Source organism: Aedes aegypti, chromosome 2 (genome assembly GCF_002204515.2).
Source record: "Aedes aegypti strain LVP_AGWG chromosome 2, AaegL5.0 Primary Assembly, whole genome shotgun sequence".
NCBI lineage: Eukaryota > Metazoa > Arthropoda > Insecta > Diptera > Culicidae > Aedes > Aedes aegypti.
The window spans coordinates 15605835-15625266 of record NC_035108.1 but is presented as its reverse complement, the minus strand read 5'-3'; the positions used below and the strand labels follow the sequence as shown (position 1 = coordinate 15625266).

At 38.4% G+C, this 19432-nt stretch overlaps 1 protein-coding gene across 25 annotated transcripts in view; it reads right to left on the bottom strand.

Moving 5' to 3' along the window:
- LOC5565513 (glycogenin-1) overlaps positions 1 to 19432 on the bottom strand; it is a 159209-nt gene that overhangs the window by 98069 nt on the left and 41708 nt on the right. For 19 of the 25 annotated variants that reach the window (XM_021839989.1, XM_021839982.1, XM_021839991.1 and 16 more), the window contains exons 3-5: positions 9525 to 9989; positions 9285 to 9465; positions 8954 to 8989 (exon numbers count right to left, since the gene is read on the bottom strand). In XM_021839989.1, coding sequence (XP_021695681.1) covers positions 8954 to 8989; positions 9285 to 9465; positions 9525 to 9989 — 682 coding nt within the window. Of the gene's footprint in view, positions 1 to 232; positions 640 to 8953; positions 8990 to 9284; positions 9466 to 9524; positions 9990 to 19432 lie in introns of those variants that run through there. The other 6 variants (XM_021839983.1, XM_021839994.1, XM_021840001.1 and 3 more) reach the window with 2 other exon arrangements.

The window sequence follows — 19432 nt, the reverse complement described above, 5'->3', positions numbered from 1 at the left end:
GGTGGGAACAAAATTCTTAGGCACAAACACAAATTGTAAGCAGGTGGAAGAATTTGGGAGTGAGAACTTCTGCTAATTTACAATGGGTCGGTCAGTCAAACTATTTGTTTTAGGTAGCTGGTTGAATTTTTACAGAAAATGAGTTCACGTTCGTCGCAGATAGGGAGTGGTTTATCATTTGAATTGAAATCTTTCAGTCCGTCAGTGTAATAAAATAGGATGACAATTTCGATTTACGCTTGCTTCATAGAACCATTTATTACAAATAAAGATAAGAACTATAACTATTCACCAAAAACGAACCGCAAATGCTATAATGAACCATTATAAAATAAATATAATATAGAAAAGCACAAACAAAACGAAGAGATATAAAAATCGCGCATTGTTCTTAAACAAAAACTTCCGAATAACGATAACACGAACGCCGAACACCCAAACGCCCACCTCGAGTTGGCAAAATCAGTCGTCCAACGTTTTCTGGATGCGATCCCAGATGTGCTTGAAGGCGTCCCGTCCGGCGTAGTCTGCGTTGCCCGTTTCCCAACTCTGGCGCCGGATCAGTTCCTCCGAGCGGGCCTGTTCAGGCGTACGGGGCTCACCGAGCTTCACGTTGGATATGCTTCCGGCCAGGCCGGCCTGTCGAGTTTCACACGAAACAAAAACGGCACAGAGAGTAGAGATGGTTGTAGGATGACTCCAGAATTGTGTATAGAGTAGAAAGTAGGAAAGACGGTTTGTTGTGGAGGGAAAGTTTTAGGACAAAAATGTGTAGATTCGGGCTGGGGCTTGGGCGAGCATTTTGCAAAACAACTTTTATTAACTCTGGATTTCTTGCTTAGAACGCTTCCGATGCTATTATACGATTGACTAATTGTATGCAAAACCGGAACAGAAATATGGACGTCCTATTTGAGGACTACACAAAACACGTGATTGAATCTTTAGAAACACGTACACAATGTGCCAGCTTTTAAGATCATTTTCTCCATTTTTCCTTTTCTACCAGCAACACGTGTTTCAATCCACACTCTTTAAGGGGTTTTGGGCCCATCACGCATCCACTTCGTCAAAGATTTTCGAAAGACTAAGAACTTTACATTTAAAATACAAAAAAAATCCGTTATTCGTGATCAAACGTCAACATCCCACCGCAAAATCGCTAGTGTTTGGAGGTGATTTTAACCTCCAAATTGCCAAATAACCTCAAAAACATCACCTCCAAGTTAGTTCCGTTACATGAAATATGGTGGCGCGTCGATCGTCGCAAGTTTATCGTTAAACAGTCAATAAGGATTTAAGAATAAAAAAATCACTTGTCACGTCCAACTCAAGTTAGGTAATTGAAAGTAGAAACACCCCTAGCGCATGACGGGGAGAACTTGAAACTATTGAGAACTAGAGCTACAGGTCCAAAGCCCTGATGAAGGTTGATGGTTGTGATGGCTATGACCATGGTAATCATGCAAAGAACAAGCGAAAAATGCTGTATCGTGTCAGCACCGAGGAGGCAGCTCAGTTCGATGTAGGTGGCGCAATCCTGGTTAGGTGGCCTATCGAAGATTCCTTACCAGCCAAGAAAGGCAAAAGTAGATCAACCGGATTCTCAAGCACTGCGGAATACCGGCGTGAACGTGGCAGCTATCCAGGAAATGTACCGGCCCAAAATCGGAGAACGATGGATCCCATCGCCAACACTTCATTCAAGTACCGCATCTACTACAGCGCAGAACATGGAGTTGGCTTCATGGTGATTAGGAAGCAGATGAAGCGAGTTATTCGGTGGAAACCTTAATGGAAATCCGTCATTCCGTAACAGCGCGTCATCGACCAGCTGTGAACCAACCGACCATTTGAAAGGTTGAAAAGGCTGTCAGCGAGCTGAAGAACAGTAAAACTGCTGGGAAGGATAAGATCCTGGTCCAGCTTCTCAAGCACGGAAGTGACCAGCTTTACCAATCGATCCACCGAGTACTTCTGAAGGTATGGTAAGGACGAAGAAATATCTACTAGTCAATCGGAAGGCCTCATACGCCCAATCTACGAGCATAGATTGGAGTGCGCCAATTACGGAGGGATTCCTCTTTTGAATTCGGCGTACAACATACTTCACACAACCTGTTTAACAGACTGAGACCGCTCGAGTCGTCGTATACCATTCGTAGGGGCCGATCGACAACGGACCAGATGTTTTCCTTGCGAATGATCTTAGATAAATTCCGGGAGTATAACTTGCAGACCCACCATCTGTTTATGGATTTCAAGGCAGCGTACGATTCAGTGAAAAGAAATGAGCTGTGGCAGATAAAGTCTGAACATGGTTTTCTGGTGAAACTAATAAGGCTGATATAGTACGTAGCTGGTTGATTCGAATAACATATAAGGCACAGAGAACTGACCTTCACCTTCAATCGTCAGCGTGTGTAAAGCTTTGTACTGGTTATTTCAAAGTATGTCGTTATGCTCCTGTTACTCGACACTGTCATCAGAATAGGGGACTTCAATTTTGCCGCTTTTTACACTTTGGCGCTAGTGTCACCATCAAAAATTGCCACTTGCCGCTAGCGTTGCTCTGTGTGCCAATGTATGCTGACTTGTGTGCCATCGTGTGGTCGAAACGAGTTTGTATGTGGAGCTGTCTGGGTTGGCGCAGCACTGATGATTGACTCCAACCATTACACATGATTTTGATGGAATTTTGTTCGAGCCTCAATGTCTGTTCTCTTTGGATGAGGTATCAACCTCTTTTGTGGCGTTAGACGGTTTGAAGCAAGGAGACGCTTTTTCGAGTTTGCTGTTCAACATTGTACTCGAGGGTGCTATTAGAAGATCTGGTTTGCATTGTGAAACGGCACACTACCGCATATGCTGCTAGGTTTTACGATATCGACCTTATTAGAATCTACCACTGGTCAGTGCAGGAGGCCTTCATGCCTCTGAAGATGGAGACAGCCAAACCATTAATTCTACCAAATGAAATAAATGGTTGCAGGTAAATATAGAGGTAGACCTAGTGGTGTTGGTGCTGAGGTAGTGTTTGATGGAGATGTTTTTGAAGTTGTTGAAGAATTTGTTTACCTAGGAACTTGTTGCGGCTACGAATGGGGCCTTTTAGGGACCTCGTAACTAGCAGTGGAAGAGGACCTGGCGACCCTAAACGTTCTGGGCATCTGGAGAAGCATCCCCCAAGACCGACGGAGATGGAGCTCTACAATACGCCCGGCAATTGTGTGACACTACGCTGTAGCCATCAAGGTATCAAAGGTAGGTAATTGAAAGTAGACTACAGCTCTTCTTCAAAAATAATCTGCTTAAAAGATGTAATTTTCCTTGACCAAGTGGTAAAATCTGCGACAAGGCCATGCTGAACTGCCGTTCTACGCGTACTTGTCCCGCGGGCCATAAGGTTTAAATAGAACATGGGACAAGTAGGCGTTGAAGGGCAATGAAGGTGTCTGAGTTCTATTCCCGGTCGGCTCAGGATCTTTTCATAATGGAAACGTAGTTCCAAGAAAGCCGAAGGTAGTACAAGCGAAGACTCCCACGATTAAGTGGATAATAAGAGCAATGTCCACAAGGAGATTAAGCTTATGATCGTAAGGATCCGAAAAACCCTCTCATCGGCTGCGAAATAATACGATAAGGTAGTGATGAGAACCGAAACAGTGGAATGCGAATTTGAGACTGCTAAAGCTGCCTTCTCTGGTTGAGTAGCAGAATGTCCAACGAGAGAAACGTTACGTTATACAGTCCTTCACTGACGGTGAACATGAACTGGAGTCTTTCCGAAGAGTACCACCAGCCAGGCGGTCCACTATCACATAGGGCAATTAAACCCTGCGGATATACTGGGAAGCATAACTTATGAGCGGATGTCAAAATTGAAAGCGTTCAACTATTTGTAGAGACACGTGAATATGGCTAGGCTGAGATATGCCCAGACAAGCGGAAGTTAATCGTGTCAACATCGTACGATAAAGTTTAATAAGTAACCGCTGAGAATAGGCAAGTGTCCAACAACGAGCTCATACTAGGCGTTTCTGATCAAACAGATAACTTGGAGATGAAAGTTGCTATCCTAGCAAATCTGGGCATGTTCAGGAAGGTGCTGCCAAAACCAGGAAAAGGTTCGGGATCTCGGAATTTGTTTAGACCCATACATTTGGAAAACTTCTAGGAAGGGCCAGCCAACTGCAAAGTTATCAACTACCGAAAAGCTAAACATTACATATAATTTGCAATTGGATTAGATGGACAGATTGATGTGAAGATTTGCGAAACCTCTAGCTGCTATCTTCACTCGATCTTTTGGTCTGGGCATTTTTCCAGCCTTGTGGAAGCAATCATTCATGTTCCCGGTGTTCAAGTCAGGCGATCGACGAGATGTGAAAAATTATCGAGGAATCACAAGTTTATCTGCTGCATCGAAGTTATTCGAGATCATTCTGAGCGACGCTGTATTGAACGCCTCTAAAAGTTATGTCTCCACAGACCAGCATGGTTTTATTCCTGGTAGATCGGTGGTATCAAACTTGCTGGAGTTCACAAGTACATGTATCACGGCAATGGAACAGAACACCCAGGTCGATGTCATATACACTGACTTGAAAGCTGCCTTCGACAAGATCGATCATAGGATACTACTGTGTAAACTCGCTAAACTCGGAGCGTCGGAAACACTCACATCTTGGCTGCATTCTTACCTGACAGGTAGAACATTACGCGTGCAATTGGATTCACGTGTATCTAAGCCATTTACAAGTTCATCTGGTGTACCTCAGGGTAGTAATTTGGGACCGTTACTTTTTACGCTATATTTCAACGATGTTGCGGCATTACTGGGAGCTAAAGTCAAACTTGTATATGCTGATGATTTAAAACTCTACCTTATCGTCCGTACGGTAGAAGATTGTCGGCGTCTTCAATGTTTACTAAATTTGTTCGTTGATTGGTGTCGTCGGAATAAATTGATCGTAAGTATTCCAAAATGCGTGGTAATGACATTCCATCGTATAAAGGATCCAATACTGTACAACTACTACATCGATGGCAATTTGCTTCGTAGAGTTGATAGAGTAAATGACCTTGGAGTACTCCTGGACCCGAAGCTCGATTTTCGTCTACATTATTCATCAATCATCGCGAAGGCTAACAGACAGCTTGGCTTTATTTCTAAGATAGCTCGAGACTTCAAGGATCCTCACTGCCTTAAGGCATTGTACTGCTCACTGGTTAGGCCTATAATTGAAAATGCTTCTGTGGTCTGGTGTCCGTACGAGGTTACCTGGATCCTTCGCCTTGAAGGAGTTCAGAAGAGATTCGTGAGGCTAGCCTTACGGAATCTTCCATGGCGTGACCCAGTAAACCTACCGCCTTACCCGAACAGATGTTTGTTGCTAAGCTTGGAAACATTGGAACGAAGAAGGAAAATTCAACAAGCAACGTTGGTTGCAAAGATAATAAATGGTGAAATGGATTGCCCGGAATTATTATCGCAATTGAACTTTCGCATTCCGCAACGGACTCTAAGGAGCTACACGTTACTACAGCCAAGGAATCATCGTACGGCATACGGCTACCACGAACCTCTAACGGCGATTATAAGAGTGTTTACTTCGATGGAATCAGCGTTTGAGTTTGGTGAGCCCTCATATAAGTTCCGCAATAGAATAAGAAGAATGTAATGTACTGTTTTTAATGTAGTTTTGTGCTGTAGATTGTCTTTGTTCATTAGTTTTTTTAAATCAATTAACCACATTCATGTAGACTGTTGTTGTCAGATGAATTAAATCAATAAAACAATAAAACAATAAAAAGTTACACGTCTTCTCAGTGAGAATCGAACTCACGACTCCCCGATCTCTAGTTGGGGCGCGTCACCACTACGCCATGAGAGGACTCATGAACGCAGAAGTAAACCTGAATTCGATTTCAGCTCAATAATCACGTGGTCCTTTTTCGCAAAGTGCACCTCTTTCGGAAGAATAATTCTTAGATGCCCATCCAAACACAAGGTTTTCTATATATATACAGTATTGGACAAAACATTTGCAACTTTTTTGATTTTCCATACAAAATGACCAACTTTGGTAAGCTATATCTCGGCTATTTATTGACCGATTTGAATGAAATTTTGGCAAAACATTAGACATAACTTGAATTTCAACATATATTTTCGAGTGATTTTGCCAATCACAAGTTCAAAAGCAGTAATGGTTTGACTATAGTGAATGTTTTGACGATTTTTTATAAATGACACAACTAAATATATCGAAGGAATAGCTTCATAGTGTCTTAAGCAAAGTTGTAGATTTTAACGAGATGAACAAGTTTGCTGAAGACAGTTTTTGTGTAGGGCTATTAGATTTCAAAATAAACAGTTTTGAATTTTTCGTCAAAAATTACACTTTAGTTAAACCGTTATTACTCATAATCTCGTGATTGGAAAAATTATTGAAAAATATATGTTAAAATTCAAGTTATATCTGATGTTCTGTTAAAATTTCATTCGAATCGGTCCATAAATAATTGAGATCAAGCTTACCAAAGTTGGTCATTTTGTATGGAAAATCGAAGCGTAGAAAGCGTTGTGTTTGGATGGGCATCCGAAAGAGGTGCACTTTGCGAAAAAGGACCACGTGATTATTGAGCTGAAATCGAATTCAGGTTAACTTCTGCGTTCATGAGTCCTCTCATGGCGTAGTGGTAACGCGCTCCAACTAGAGATCGGGGAGTCGTGAGTTCGATTCTCACTGAGAAGACGTGTAACTTTTTCGCAAATCTTCACATCAATTTGTCCATCTAATCCAATTGCAAATTATATGTAATGTTTAGCTTTTCGGTAGTTGTTAAACTTCCACTCGGCTGGTTAGCCGTAAACCACGATTCATAATTAAAAACAAGTATGGAAAGTTATACTTAGTCAAAGCGCTGTACAGAATGCATTTCTACTATTTAGTGTGCAAAAGCCTGATCTTGAAAGAAGTCCAGACTCCTGGTATACGAACCGAATTAAGGACAGACGTCATAACGAATGCCGGTGAGCGTTCATTAAAACTCGGTCCAATTTTTTGGAACGGAATGTGTGATGGAAACTTGACAATGCAGTTGATTATGTCGTCGTTGTAACAGAAACGGCAGGAAACCCAGAACGAGTTGTATCGCGCTAGGAATAGGCCGAGTAGAGGAACATCTGCGAATCGGAAATCTTCTTTCATCGGAGTAATGAATCTCACGCTCAAAATTATCTTCGGCGTTGCCCCACTACACAATCATCTTAGAAGAACGGTATTATATGTTGCACTGATGGATTCCTTCTCAAAGGTGAAGCTAGTGCTGGTGTATATTTCCGTGAGCTAAGGCTGTACCAGTGTTGCTCACATGGAAGACATATGTAATGTACTCTGTGAAGTGCAATCAACCTCTAACAGCACGGGCAAAGTAGTATACTTCTGTTCAGATAGTCAGCCGGGGGATAATTAACACATGTTAAACTCAATTTGAAGAACTGAATTCAGTTAAGCTTGTATAGCCTGTGATTGCAAGCTAATAATTCAACTCGCAATGAACATTTCAACAATTTTGAAGTGCTAAATGAAGCTTCGGATCATATATCTCTCATCACACTACACAGCTATCTAGATTGATAAGGAAAAGCGGTCTACACTGATTATTAACTCGTTACGTGTAGGAGAAGCCACAAAATGATCTATTGGCGAAGGAAGTTCTCAGATAACAACTATTAAAGTGCTTCATAGAGAACTTAGCTAAGCAGTAGGCTCTCTCAGAGATGGGACGGAGCTCCAGGGAGTAAAAGAAATACTTGAAACTTTTGTTTTATTATTTCCAAAATCTTGTTCCGCTATGTGAATCTCGACTTTAGTTTTTTAATTCTAGTAATCTAGTTCGTCGCTTTTTAAGCATTACAATTGTAAAATAATGGATTGTAACTGACTTATATCGCAATCAGCACAGATTCTGAACAAAGATACGAAGGTGAGAAGCTCATCATAAAATCAGAAAATTATGAAGAAATTTTAAGGTGTAGACTATATTACCATATTCATCATTTCTCACAACCTTGTTCGTCAATTTAAAAATAAACCTTCGATTAATTGAACCAGGTGAAACACCGAATCAAAAAGCCATCGAATCGATCGTACCGAATTGGCACACCTTAGCTGCTGATTGATAGGCGCCAACAACTTAACACACACGACGACGCCGACAGCGATAGTAAAAACTCACGCGAGCTCTTCTACACCTTAAAATGGAAGCGTACTGTAGATTGATATCAAAAATTCGTCCACCACTCTCTAACACATCGGGTAAACAGTTTGTTCCGTTTTTTTTTATAGACCAATCGAAAATAGCATTCGGTCGCGTGTTTCGCTAACAGCATCACTTAATCAATGTTACTCGCCTTACTTAAATTTCGGATCAATCACACCCCCTCGTAAAATCGTGAAACACTTCGCGCGGTTCTTGTCTAACGTTCGACGCGACGCTTATTGTCATCCTATTTTATGAACACTGTCTGGGACTGGGTTTCGGGACTTCCCTACCAGCACAATACGTACTAACAAACAGAAGGTGAAGAAAGATTTTGTTTAAACTGGGTGCGGAATATTTACAGGTGCAGGTTACTAACTACAACCAACGTTCTACTTGCGGAAATGTGTCATTTATATACAGTAATAATAAGCATAAAACATATAGTAAATAAAATGAAAAAGCAAATGGTAAGCGTACATCAAGAGTTAATAAAAGCGTGTTTGCAAAAAGCTCTACAACTAAGCTACGAGTAAGCAATATGTAGTATAATAAAAAAAAACACGAAATCATCACCACCACACACGATGAAAGAAAGCGCAGTTGGTCTCCTTGAGGACCAACCAATATGATCTATGAGAGTGCGCTTGCTTGCAGTCAAATGAGCTTTCTTCTGGCTTACCTTTTCGTTATTATTCCTACTAGTGTTGAGGTCAGACTTGAAAAGGAGGTTACATGAAAAACAATTCAGCTTGGGAGGTCTTACGAGGAGCTTAGGGGCTTTGTTTTTAGATGGGTGGGTAGTATTGTAGCTCTTCTACGATACGCGCTACTCTATTACAAGAAGCATACTCTTACTCTTGCTGTCGAGATGCTTTCTCGTTTACTTAGGGGGGGTTATTGCGTTTGTTTTTTCCTCTTATCGGGTAAGATTGTTGGTGAGATTAACTCAAAGAAGAAGTACGGGGGTTTGGGTGGATTAGCAGAAAAGAAAACAACAAAAACGGACTCACCATATCCGCACTCAGACGTGAGTGGACATCTTCGCAGAAGATATCCCACCAGTACTGGAGGAAATTGGCCAGGTGCTGGTAGCCGCCAGGGATGTACACTTTGCGGGACTCCGAGTTGAAGTTTTGCAGCCACGGTTTGGCCGTGCCGATGAAGTGTAGAATTTTTGTGTTTTGACCGAATCTAAAAGGAAACGGCAATGGTAAGTCAACGAATTAAAATCCCTTTTCCATGACACTTACTGTTTAAATGCGGGAAGATACGAGTAGGAAGCCACCGACGATGTGTTGTAGATGAATGGAAGGTGCTTTGCGATGTCCTTGTGCGCCCAATCGGAGAAGTACGAGTTTAGAAGGCCCTGATCGCCACCGTCGAAGCTTCCATTGGTAACGGCGTACTGCATCAGGTTGGAGAATGTTTCGAGCGATGGTCGGAACACGTACACGCCGGAGTTGAAACAATCGGGCCAGCCGACATCTGGGGCGGCGGACAGTTCTTCCCGCTCGAACAGCTCGTCGCAGTTACGGAGCACCAGCGTGTCGGCATCGAGGAAGACACACTTTTCGAACTGCGTCAGACGCCAGCAGTGTAGCTTTGTGAATGTGATTCCCAGTTCGGGACGTTTGAGCAGCGCCAGGTTGGCTTCGTCTTTTGAGTCCAGCAGGTTGACTTCTTCCACCACGTTGAAGATGGTGCGAAGTTTATTTCTGGAAGTATGAGGGAAGAAAACGAGTAAGCAATGAAACCTATTCTTCCATCTCGATCAGTGTAAGTCAAGTAAGGTATTTCCTAAATAACGATTTGTCTACATGAGCAACAGCTTTAGATATTCCTGGAGAAACACTTGCAGTAGATTTCGGCTTATATCCAGTAATTATTTCTTTAGCTTACAATGGCATTATGTGCATCATTCTATTAAAGTATGGTGGAACCAGTTGGCAAAATTTTCAGCTGGAATTATTCAGCTGGAATCATTCAGCTGGAGAGTATAGAAACCAGAAACTGTCGGATTTTTCAGATGAATTTCAGGCGAACTTCGTTGAAAAATTTCTTACAAATAATAAATAAATATCTGTCTGATTTTAGAGAACATTTTGAACATAACTCATCAACTCTAGCAAAATTAGTAGAAGAATACTTGGAGCGACTCATTGGGAAACTTTCAGAGTAATTCTAAAGCCAATGATAAACTTAATAAGGACTGTTCATTTTATAAAGTGGACACCTTGTTTATGCTATATCTTTTCTTTTTTATTTATTGATGAAATCGTAAACGGTTTTCTGTGTATCGTTCAACTATTATTCTACAATGTTATGAAAATACAGAAACTTACAAAATGCTTTCGGTTGAAGAACTAAATAGTTTTTGCAAAAACTCCTAAGAAAAACTGTTCGTCAAGTTTAAGCATTATTTTTCGCATGGAAAAAATCCTAAATTTAATGAACAAATTGTATGTTGGTATCCTTTACTATTCAACTTAAGGTAGAGCTTTTAAAAACATCAATAATATTCCATCAGTTCCTGACGCTGAGTCACTTTAGTGATCTATTCCTTATGGTCAAATTAGCTGATACACCATCTTTTTACTACCAGCAAAAAAGTAAAGTAATAAGCGTGTTCAAAACTGGTTTAGATTACTAAAGAAACTATATATGTATAAAAAAAGCAAAATTTTGAGTTTTAACCGCATTTATGGGTACCAAATTTACTCTTTATGGTCGTTTTATTGAAAAATCCCTTACTTTTAAAATTATATACGCATGTTCATCGATCTAGAGCAAACTGTAAGCGTTTTTCTCAAAATATTTTGATAGGTAGTCTCAGAATAACACATTCTGAAAATAATACATGCAAAATAAATTTGATTTAATTCAAGCAGTGTTCCCAATCTTGATGATTGTCATTGTGCTTTGAGTGGTCTTCTGAAAATAAATTATTTGTTTTTCTATTGTGCTTAAAATATGACGTGGGGACTAAATCAGCAACTCTATGAAGGCGTAAGTTATTTTTATTATAAATACTATATTATTACTTCCGTCTGGACGTACTTCAAACCTTAAAATTCTACTCATATCAGTTCCATTTAAATTTAAGATATTTTTCTTTAAAAAAAATTGATAAAAAATGATTTTATGATATCTGCAAAATTGCTTCTCCAAAAATAACTTGATATTTTTTAGCAAGCTTCTAATTGATGATACTTTCTAAGTACAACCATTTTTTGAAAATAAAAAATATAAATTGTCGAATTTTCCTGACGATTTTTAATAATCCTTGATTTTGATAACCTCCAAAAATCGACCGTTCTAAACGTTGTGCCTTATTAGTGTGAAATCATATTATTTTGGTAACTTTTTTATTACCACAGCATTGTACAATATTAGTCGAACGATGTACAGAAAACCGATTTCGATTTCATTGATAAATTAAAAAGATATTGCATGTCCGAAGTGTCCACTTTATAAAATGAACAGTCCTTACAAGTCATAAAAGTGGGATAATGCATTGGACAATGGACTAACTTCTCAAAAATTGGCCATTGCCGGTATTCAGGGAAAATGCGAGAGTCCTTATTACTGAACGAACCACACATTATAGCTATCATTGCTAATGATAAGCCCCGGGTTTTCCTCAGTCGAGTGGTAATAGTCCATGACTACAAAGCAAAGCCCTGCTGATGGTGTCTGGGTTCGACTCTCGGTTGGTCCAGGTTCTTTTCGTAATGGAAATTTCCTTGAGTTCCCTGAGCATAGAGTATCATCGTACTTACCACACAAATGTGAAAATGGCAACTTTGGCTAATAAAGCTCTCAGTTAATTGCTGTAGAAGTACTGATCTGGATCAGTTTTACCTTTTGATAGGTTCGTTCTAGCATAAAACTTCTGCAAAATCAAATATCATGGTTACTATGATGGTCCCCTCCAACGACTTTCCATAGCATTGCTGTTCTATGACTCGATATTTCCATTAGTCGATGGTCCCTTCGATATCGACACATGGAGGGTTGACTGTAGCACCATCCACGTCAGTTATAGAGCATAAGTGTATTCGGAAATGTCAAAAATGCCTTAATGAACAACTTTGCAGACTTAATAATACGACATTAATGATTGTCGCACTAGGATCCAAATTTCCTGACAAACAGTGCCGAAGAAATTTTCTGTTCAATGTAATTCATGAAAGTACAAGTTCCCAATGAAATTTCAGAAAGATTTTTTGTAGAATGGCCGAACTCATAATGATGTTTTGGCGGAAACGCAAAAAGAATCGTTGGTGGAACGTCAAATGAAAAATGTTGGAAAAATGTATCGCAAAATTGGAGAATAATCTACGACAGTTTTCTGAAGAAGCCTCTAATAATCGCTAGAGAAATACCTAACGTGATTGGTCGTAGAATTTCCCGAGAGTTTTTGTAGGAATTCCTGGTGAAGTTCTTGAAGCATGAAGAATCCTAAGTGAATTTTCCATGGAATAAAAGATTATATTAAAGCGTGGTCAATTAATGGATGTACACTCCCGTGCAAAAGTTTGGGTTTACCCCCTAAAAACATACAAAAGTGTTCAGTCCATATCTCTGTGACTACAAGTCCAATTGGAACTCTCTAAGCCGCATTCGAAAGACAAAGAATTATTCTTGTATTTCGTATTTCGTATGTATTTTTCCAAAAACATTTTAAGAATTTTGTACACTAAATGTTTACTTAAACTTGTGACATTTTTCAAAAAACACACTGAAAAAACATTGCTAATTTCCTCAGCATTGGATCGACCAAATTTTTAAAACAAGATGACATTAGAAACGTAATCTTATATTTTTTTAAAGAGCACGCACGAAATTTTTGCGGAAAAATCTGAAAACTAGTCAGAATTAAAGAAGCAGTCATTCAAGTCATCGTGCAAAAGTTTGGGTTCACCTGAGCCACACGCAAATCATTTTTGTTAATATCTCTGCTATTTTTCAATCGATTTTAATAATTCATAGCTTTTTCAAACGAAAATAATGGCGCGTACATGATTGGTTTGAGATTTCATAGAATTTTCATTTTTCAACTAAGTTCAGGTGAATAAATATTATAACTTATTTATGAATAAATATTATAACTGCAGTAATGGTCAGTTTACAAAAAAGCTGTAGTTCTTTTTTGGAAGCGTTCATAGAACACTATGCTGCGAAGCAAGTTCAGTCCTAGTGGAGACATAACGCCACAAAGAAAAGGAACTTCGTCCAAATTGAAAATTTATTCCTTCATCAGCACTCACAGTAAATACATAAAACTATAGTCTAATAGGCTAAAACAAAAATTATTGAATACTATGATGGTCTCCTATAACAACTTTCTAAATAAAGGTAATCTATTCCATAACTAGATGTTTTCCTGAGTCAATGATTTTGCACTGGCAGCTTCTAGAGGTGCGACTGTAGAAATGCAATTTTTTTGTATTTTTCTCTAAATAAAACTTAATCACTTTATCATTTTGTAGCCCAAGAGAAGTCATTCGAATGAACAAATAACAATTACTAGTATTTTTTTTCAACAAATAATATCTAACAGATAACCTCTCTCACGAAACGTCAAATGCAGCCCACCGTTTTTATGGCTGATAAAGTGAAAAGTATTGTGTTCAAAGTAATCTGTTATTGAAAACCTCAGTCGGCGGAGCAGTTTTTTCCAAAATAGCTGATAAATCTAAGCAGAAGATTAATTATTTCTAATGTCTGCTACGTTTGCTGGCATGAAATTTCACTCAAACCGCTATTTATGATTCGATGTGATGCAAACTCAATCATTTTTTGCTGAGAGGTTCATGTGAGGGTTTGAACAGCATGCGTATAATTGGTATACACACAAAGTGGAATAAGAAAAAAACTCAGCAATCACAAAAAAAGAAGACCGTCTTCGCGAGTCTCGTCTCAGGGAGTGACGTCACATTCAAACCAAATTCGACGTTTACACCAGTAAAGAGCCTGCCTCGTTAATTTTTATGCCGTGCCTTGAAGGAAAAGTATGGGGCTCTGCACAAAAATGTAGCTCTCCCTTTTACTCCTTCATTAAATTTGTAAACAACAAGGCCAGTAGAAGTCAAAATCCCATACAAAATAATAACAGTGCAGAGGCCTATTGAAGTTTTTCAAAAATGCGTTTTGGATTTTTGTTTTGCCTACGCCTACTAGGAACAGAAACTAGAAATCGTGTATTTTTGTATTTCAAGGTAGCCACTAGAGTGATGCAAATTTTGAAATTTTAGCTCCCCTATGCTTGAACGATTTAAATTATGGTAAATAGCATCCTCCTAAAATTTGAAGTGATTCGGAAGAAATTTGACTGTGCACACGCCATTTGAAGTTTATATGGAGATTACTATGGAAAACGCTAACCTTTTGTGTCCAGCCCTCTATCTCTTCGTCATAATATTTTAAGGCGAAGAGAACACACTCATCTCATGTGAAAACTTCCCAGCTACAACTTTGCCGAAGACCACTTTTTGATTGGACGTCAGGATAAGTTGTTATTCATCATCATAAAGTTGGTTTGCATGTAGCATGCTTCACCAACTGTAAGGCAGGCAACAGTGGTGCTCCTGGCGGGAAGAATAGATCAAAGTAATCCCGGCTACTATGTTCTACAGCGAAAAAGCAGTGTTGCTATTGAAGTAATTTTTTTTTTCTTTATTAGAGAGACTTTCAGCCCGAGGCTGGTTCGTCTCTGATTGAAGTAATTGAATGATCATCTCAGCATGATTTAGACTTTGTTATCGAAAATAACAAATTATCCTTACGTCCCATCAAAATGTGTTCTTCAGCAAAGTTGTAGCTGGGAAATTTTCACATGAGATGAGTGTGTTCACTTTTTCATAAAATATTATGACGAAGAGATAGAGGGCTGAACACAAAAGATTGGCGTTTTCCATAGTAATCTCCATATAAACTTCAAATGGCGTATGCACAGCCAAATTTCATCCGAATCGCTTCAAATTCTGGGAGGATCATTTTCATCATAATTGACATCGTTTGAGCATAGGGGAGCAAAAACTTCAAAATTTGCATCAGTCTAGTGGCCACCAAATATCCATTTTGAAATTCCCGCTTTTTTTTCGGTTTTCCCGGTACCTACACACTTAAACAGACCTCCAGTGGTCGGTAAAATAAATTACCGGAATAAATCGGTAATCAAGAAATTTACAGATTAATCGGTATTTCCTGGCCTGATTACCGACATCTGTGAATTGAAAAACGACACGTCAGTGATTTCTAACACTTTTAACGAACACGGTGAAATATTTTACCGATGAGTCTGTAAATCAGCTAAATTACCAAAGTCGGTGAAATTATTTACTGATGTTCGGTGAATATACTCGTTGATTACCGAGTTCGGTAAACTGGCAGCAAGAAACGTCAAATCCGCCATATTACTCTTGCGGGCTCTTGTGTTTGAGGTAAATGTGACTGTATCATAATAATTCGAGTGCTGATGGCGATTGTACATCATTTACGAAGAAAATAATGTGCAAAATACAAGCCGCCATGTAGTCAGGTAAGATAAGAGAAACAAAATCAGTCTCCTTCGTTACATAAACAAAACATTATGTTTCAGGTGGTAAGCAGATGGGCGGTTTTTAGTTCTGGATTGCTAGAGGAGCACCAACAATAAGCAACTAATTGAACGGTAATGGAACCTGAGAGGCAGAATAAGTGAATTTTCAATCAGTGACATCAAGAGAGATACAAAAATAAAATAGAAACCATGTTACTTTTACGTTTTTCATTCTAAATGAGCATGTGGCACCAGATTGGAAAATACAAATCTATTGGTAATATTAATTATGAAAATACAGTTTTTCGGTAAAACGTTCACACTTTTTCTGGTAAATGTTACCGATTAGTCAGTAAATTTAACAGCTGCCACTTCTACTCTAGTTTACAGACGATTCGGTATTTTTTTCGTTTACCGAATCAATTACCGACCGCTCAGCTGTTGAGATTTCGGTAAACGAATTACCGAAGTCTGTAATTTGTTCTAAGTGTGTATAATTTCCAGAGTTTTCCCGTTTTTTTTATTTATTGAGGGTATTTCGCCTCAACTTCTAACCTTTCGGATATTTCTTCATGAAAATGAAGGGTTCTCTAAAACAAATTAGTTCAACTCTTTCTTTACCACAACTCAGTTGAAATCCGTTAAAAAAAAGTTATTTTTCAATAGTAATTTGTTTGTTAACAATCGTTTTACCATGGAAACAATTAGTTTAGTTTTGTATTAACCTGATGAGTATGAAATCACATTCTAGTAACTTTTGTTTTATAATTATCTGGTTTTTCTCAAGTTCGTCGGAAATCAATGGAGCTCTGGAGCTACTATGGGAAAGACAGGATTAAGACAACATATAACAAAGCTACACATGTGGAGACATGTATCTCTACCTTATTTATTAAATTCTTAGTCAATTTGGTAAATAATGACACATTAGAGTCTTTTATACATAAAGGGTTATTTTCAATAATACATATCCTGATTAACTATGGTAATATGTTCAGTAACTGAAGAAAATTTTCAATACAATATAATTGAATGCTGAAATATTTTGAAAGAATTCTTAAAACTTAAAAGTTAAAAAAAATGTTATTCCTGACAGTTAAGATTAAACAAAAATATTTCGACTACTAAGCATGAAGAAGCGAGGAAAGTAAAACATTTTTAAGAAGCATCTTGAAACAAAGCAGAAACCAAAACCATTGAAAAAAGAATTCCAAAAATTTCTTGCTAACATTCAAAAACGCTGAATTGAAATGTATACAACATCAAGCTAATTTAGTAGTATACCATTTAATTCCACTAGAGTTTGTATCCTTTGCCAGTTACGCGTATTTCGACCTCAACTGTAAGGCCGTCTTCAGCAGTGGTCCTCAGCCTAACTGGTTGCGCGGGCCACCCTTTTGCTCTTAAAACACGTCCCGGGCCACTAGATGTAAACATATAAGTTCGACCAAAACGACTCGAATAGAATTACTTTCGACCAAAAAAATTCAATTGGCACGACTCATTCAAACAAGTTTTTCGACATTTGTTAAGGTACCCCGGGGCAAGTGAGAATCCGGGGTAAGTGGGGCGTTTCGTCATAGCTCAACTAGGAAAAGTTTTTCATGGGGGTATTCTTCTAGAAAGTTGAAGATACAATGACAAGGAATGTATTTAGTACTAAACATATTGTTATTTTTATTACCATGGCTTCATGTAACAGTTGTCAGTTCAGCGCCATTTTCAACTTGCATGACAAATTGTGACACGTTTCACGGCTTGCATTGACTCGCAAAAAATATATGTGTTTTAAATCGAAATTCTATCAGTAAGCTATAATTTTTAGTATTATTACAAGCTGCTAACGATAAACCAGTATTTTGTTTTCATTTCATATGAAATTTTCGATGTTCTATCTTACGCCAAAATATATTTGTACTTGGGGTAAGTGGGACCTATCAAAACAAAAACCAGAATCAAAACTTTTCATACACGTTTCATACATTTTGCTAGAGATTAGCACTAAAACATTCAAACAAATGATTTTTATCAAAAAAGATCAACCTCAAATTACGTAATTGCATAAGAGGGAGAAGAAAAGTATTATTATTCTTTGTTTTTTCATTAATTTTTTATTTTTGAAATACGACTTCAAAATTGAACAAACACACAGTTGAAATTCGAAATGCATCATGTGAACGATTACTTTTCTATGTTATTTGTTTTTTTTTGTTATTTCTACCAAATTAAGTAGTGATGGAAAACAATTCCATCCCATAAGGTGGTTTTCTTCCATGCATATAAATAATAACAAAACATATTTATAATTTCGTCAATTATTGATTGTTTATGTGCTACATTTTAATTAACAACTTATAAATGATATATTTTGAACATGTTTAATTGCTCTTTACGCGTTTATTGAGGAATTTTCCGTTAATATTAAATGTGAGGTGACATACTATTAAATAAAGGGTTTCTTCCTAAAACGTTACGTATTTTATGGTTGATCCCTTTTGTACATCAAATATGTACTTAAAATTAAAAATCTATGACTTATCAATCCTATTATTTTAATGGTTGACTTACTGATGTGGATTGACGCATGAAACTGGATGTGTCCCACTTGCCCCGCTTAGCGAGGTAACTGCGTCCATTGGCTCATTCTTAAACTTTCTTCCAAGGTTTTCACAATTTCGAAATTATTCGATTAGTTTCATGCACACACCAGCAAATATGTTGCCAAAACGTGATTGTGTTGTTGGATTTGAAAAATATTGACATTTGAAAATTTTATTGAACAATTTGTTTGAACTATCGTTTTTTTCGTTCCCACTTGCCCCGCGGTACCTTACTTAACTTGAACGATTGGGGTCGATATGAAACGAGACTCGATAACACTTACTTAAATTTCGTGCCAAAATGAACCAGCCTCTGATTGGTCCGCCAGACAGCGTTACCATCAATGATTATTGTACGATAGTTTCAGCACCTGTGTTCAGCTTTTTTTTCTCTCCTTTTCAATTTTCAATGATGTGTACCAGTTTTCTGGCAACACAAGGATCATACAAAAGAAGAAGAGAACTAATAAGAAGCCAGGTGTCACATCTTGTTTTAGGGGTCGGCAGGTGATTTCTGGAATTTGCGTGCTTGTTATGTCTGGCAGTGACTAGCGATTTCAATCATCTTTCCAAATAACACTGATGTCCCTGGATTCTCAAGAGTTCATCCTTCGTGCAAGGATAAATGTCAAAAATTATAGGATTTCCGAAACTGAAAGATAAGGCGAGTGTATTATTTCTTTAAAGATGAGGATGGATTTGATAAATCTTCAATATTGTAAACATTTTTAATACATTAATTGAGCTTGAGCTTGAGCTTGAGCTTGATTGGCCGCCCGTGGATGCACTCCAGTATCGCCAGATCAGCTGCACTTACACAAGGAACCAACCGAATGACTGCTTGGGACTAACAGGCATCCTCAGTGTATAAGTGCTGGTGATCTTCTATTTTTAGGCAACAATGGCACCTGCCACGTCAGAATGCAGACCAATGAGGGGAAGGGGGAGGAATTGATGATGCATTGAACTGACTCCCACGTAGACCGTATATTCCACTGCATCCACGCCAGTTCAT